The sequence below is a fragment of the Pteropus vampyrus genome, unplaced genomic scaffold (genome assembly GCF_000151845.1).
Source record: "Pteropus vampyrus isolate Shadow unplaced genomic scaffold, Pvam_2.0 Scaffold2, whole genome shotgun sequence".
NCBI classification, from domain to species: domain Eukaryota; kingdom Metazoa; phylum Chordata; class Mammalia; order Chiroptera; family Pteropodidae; genus Pteropus; species Pteropus vampyrus.
The window spans coordinates 4,312,852-4,317,271 of NW_011888783.1; the positions used below are offsets into that span (position 1 = coordinate 4,312,852).

Consider the following 4,420-nt stretch of genomic DNA (forward strand, 5'->3'; position numbering starts at 1 on the left):
AAAAAAAAAAGTTGAAAAGAGAAATTAATTTATGGAGGTTTTGCCTATTGGTATTAATAATGGTCTTTATTATTTTAAATTGATAGTATCTTTATATGACTGAATAAGCTAATGAAAAAATATCAATCAAGCATCCATGTATTTTCTCACCAAATACAAACTCTGGAGGATGATAGGTTACATTTAAATATTTCCTCCAGATGTCTGACATAGTATTGAGATGACTTAGATAATAATATGTGAAAGTATACTTCCACAAAATATGATATTTTGTGTTTACAAATAAGTGCCTTAAGTCAATTAGAAAAACCATCATATTATCTGGGAATATTTATTCAGATCATCTGATCTAAAGACGGCAAGTATTGTGTAGTTATTTTAATCAAAGATAGATCACACTATCCATTTACCTACCAAAAAACCCACCACAATTTTTAAGTTACCAATAAAGATTTTAGAAGGAAGCCTTGGGTTATACTGAATAAGGACAGTATGAACACCACTAAATTAAATCTGCAATGTTACAGTTTTTTAACAAACAGTTAAGGCTTGTCCCTAAACAAAACTAAAAACCTCAAACAAAAAAAGTAATGTCAAAAAAGGTACTCTAGCCAAGCCAAAAGGCATTTTCCACCCTGCTTTTCCAAAAATAAGTTTGAAAAATATATTTTTTTTAACCCAGTGAGTCATATAGAATGGAAATATCTGAACAGTCAGGTCACATGCAAGCTCAGGAAACTTACTTCAGTTTTTCCTCTTCACTCAATGTCTTCCACATTTCTTCAATTTGTATTGTTGCATCCTCTAAACTGGTCTTAGAATTTTCTGTGAGAAACTGAACGCGATGATCTTGAACAAAAAGGCCACTTGCTGACATGGGTTTCTTGATTACGTGATTGCTAATTAAATCATAAGCTGTAAGCTGTCCAGATATGTTATCTACCACATTTGATTTTTTGTTACTAGAACGTTCGCTGAGATTTTGTTCAGGGCTTAGATTATTATCATCATTTACTTCACATGTTAAACTTTCTTGAGGCACTAAAATTTTCACAGGTTCGATATTTTCTCCTGTTGAATTTTTAAGTGTATTTCCCTTGCTCCAGTCATCTGCAGAAATTACCAAAGATTTTTCAGGAATTGCTTCTTCCTCATTTTTCCCACTCTCATCTCTATGCTCTTTATTGACATTTTCAGATTGCGCATGCTTAACACAATCTACAAAAGAAGTTTCATTGTATTCCTTCTGTGTGCCTTCACATAAATTATTCGTTGAGATTTCTTGAAATGTATTTCTAGTATTCTTATCAATGTTAGAGTTTTCACTACTAAAACGATTATCGTAATGGTCACCAACATGTATATGATGATTTAAATAATTAGTGTTTTTTCCAGATTCATCATTATGTACATCATTTTGGAAAGAAATTCTTGAAGTATCAACATTTGGATAATTATTTCCAGATGATTCCAACTTATTAAAAAGCACATCTGTTTCTGCTGTTTCACTAACAACCATGTCAGCTGAGGAAACATCTGTTTTATTATTTTCATAAGAATCTGTACTAAGTAGTGATCCATAACAAGTCGTCAACAGATTTTCAAGAGCAATTAAAACAGAGTCCTAAAAACAAAAATTAACAAATGTTAGGGGAAATTATGAAAATAATAAATAGACAAGATTTAAAATGTTTAAAAATATGCACAAACAAGCACAAAATATGCACAAATATCCTTTATCACACAAAAATGGTTAGGATTATATAAGCTTGTAAATAGCATAAATTAATACAAAAAAATTATCTGAAAAAGGTTACCTTATTCTGTAATAATACTTGACTTTTATCCGGTGTTAAATTTACATCCACATCAGCTGTGGGAACATCAATTTTCAGAAAGAAAATGGGATACAAACGAGTAGATTCCTTTAGGCACTTCAGATTGTAATACTGTCGGATTAACTAGAAATATATGTAATGAATAAAAGATAAGAACACCACATAAATATAGTATTGCCATCCTTAAATATCACCAAAAAGGAGTATACCCAACTGAGAAACCAGGTGGATGTATTAGAAATAGCAGTATCTAAATAGTAATACTCATTTAGAAGCCTTCAAGCTATAAGAATGAAGCACAAACATTCATTAGGAAGTACAAATAGCCAATGAAACTGGTTTCATGGTTAAAAGATCACAGTTGTTTTGAAAGTCAAGTTCAAATCCAAACTCTATTACCTCCTAGCTGTGTAGTCAAGAAAGTCACTAACATTTCAGTTTGAAAGTCACTAACATTCCAGTTTCTTCACTATAAGGATAATAATATATCTCAGAGTTGTCATGAAAAGTCAATGAGACATCGTATGTAAGGTACCTAGAACAATTCTTAATAAATGTTCCTGTAGATCTTTTTCTCCTTTTCCTTATTTTAGAGCAAAGTCTTAGAAGTAATCCTTGTAACAAGTTGACAAACGACAGAGCTAGTTTTTATTTCTGAACGAACTGATACTTTTTTCTTAAACAGATTACCTTTAATATGTCTTTTTGGTGTATTGGTCGACTGTTTATAAAGATGAAACTCTTTTCTGGGGTTGAAAGACTTGTGAAAGAGTGGTCCGCATCGTGCTTTGGAAGAAATCCACTTAGATGAATCTATAAGTGTAATAAATAATTACAGAATCAATATGCAATGTCAACAATAAATGTAGTTTATGGGTCTGGCTACATATGATACATTAAAAGGCATTAAAAAAACCCCACGATTTTCACCTTACGGTCTAAAGAGCCACATACTTCCTGATAACTATATCCTGAGCATTAACTTTAAATAAAATACTGAAGCATGTTAAATAAAAGACTGAAGCATGTTAAATAATGAAGCAAGTTGTGCCTCTCTTTTTTGCAACTGTATTTTAAGAAAAAATTGGTATTCACAAAAGCTTCATGAATGGGCATATATCTTACTGATATAGAACATATGGCATAAACACTGCTCTCTGCTCGACTTTATCTTCTATCTCCTAAATTTTTCTCTCCTCATATTGTGACTTTCCTCTGGCTGTTTGTCTTTTTCTTCTAAGCCACCTTTTCCTTAAAGAAGTGGTTGTTCCTATCCTTATTCTGAGTATGCTCTAAAGCCAATTTGACTGGGTTTTCATTTCTGAGTTAAAAATCTCTTCTTCATTGACAAAAATCTCTTCCTGATTGTAGTGTTGTCCTTTGACTTTATTTTTGCTTAGAGAAGCAAATCAATTATTTTAATGCATTCCCTTTCCATTTACAAATGTGTGAAAAGAGAGAAATTGAGGGAACAGAGGGCAAGGAAAATGCTCCTACTTTTACCTTTAAAGGTAATATACAGAATTGTTAAGAATACAGGTTAGAGCCAAATTGACATAACTTAAATCCCAGCTTCACTACTATCTATTTGATCTTGGTCAAATTATTTAAAATATAGGCCTATAATCTCTTATCTGAAACAAGTGGAACCAGATGTATTATTAATCTGTTAAAAAAAACGCTAATAGTAAAATTTTAGCTTAGGTTTAGAAGTGAGAATCAGTGGGGCTGCTATTTTTACTTAAGCAGAAAACACGAGGCTCCTTAATAACACAGCCTGTAGGCTGACACCTATGTCTGTGGCTATTCCTGCCCTTGGAAATAAGTGTTTAAGGAGATGTGTTACCAATTTTAGAACGCTAAGTGCATTATTGTCACAGTGCCAAGTTGTGCCAATTTTAAAAAGTAAATTAATAAAGCTGGATAATCCATTACAAAATGATACTACTTAATTAACTGTAAAACTTCACAGCATTTATAAATGGTTATATAATTCACCAAGAAACATGAGAGCCTTCTTAAAGTACCTGCTAAGCATCAGAGGAGCTTGGTTAGTCTCTGAAAGACTTACTGGGCTTGTTAAAAAACCAAAAATCTGCCCCAATTAGGTAATTATGGAGAATAAAATTAAGAAGAAATTGGTAATATTGCTAGTGTTTTCCTTTCACACCATTTTGTTTGGCCACTGAATAATTAGTATTACTTTAAAACTACTGCAGTTTTAAAGATGGCTTAGGATAACCTTAGGAACTAAAAAAATCTATTTTTAAGTTATATAAATAAGTAAAATCAAACAGCAAAGTCTTGTAAAATGCTATAAAAAGTAAAAAAATCAGGCTAATTCAAGGAAACAGAATGTCTATAAGAGACCAAATCAGTACAAAATAAAAAATTAGACCTTACAAGATTCTGTACCCAAGTATTTCTCAACCTAAAAAGCAAAACAAAAATCAAAGACAATATAAACAAAAACTTCTCCCCTTTTTGCTTTTCGACTATGGGCCCCTCTCTCCTTCCTTTCATCTCCAGCTCCCCTATAATCTGGCTTCTTCCTCAATGACCAACTCCAATGGACATTCAGT

General features: G+C 31.9%; 1 protein-coding gene across 8 annotated transcripts in view; it reads right to left on the bottom strand.

Moving 5' to 3' along the window:
- Positions 1–4,420, bottom strand: part of PMS1 (PMS1 homolog 1, mismatch repair system component) — a 66,983-nt gene that overhangs the window by 19,622 nt on the left and 42,941 nt on the right. For 6 of the 8 annotated variants that reach the window (XM_011356133.2, XM_011356107.2, XM_023528870.1 and 3 more), the window contains 3 exons: positions 2,529–2,651; positions 1,818–1,961; positions 865–1,624 (listed from right to left, as the gene is read on the bottom strand). In XM_011356133.2, coding sequence (XP_011354435.1) covers positions 865–1,624; positions 1,818–1,961; positions 2,529–2,651 — 1,027 coding nt within the window. Of the gene's footprint in view, positions 1–743; positions 1,625–1,817; positions 1,962–2,528; positions 2,652–4,420 lie in introns of all 8 variants that reach the window. The other 2 variants (XM_011356125.2, XM_011356143.2) reach the window with 1 other exon arrangement.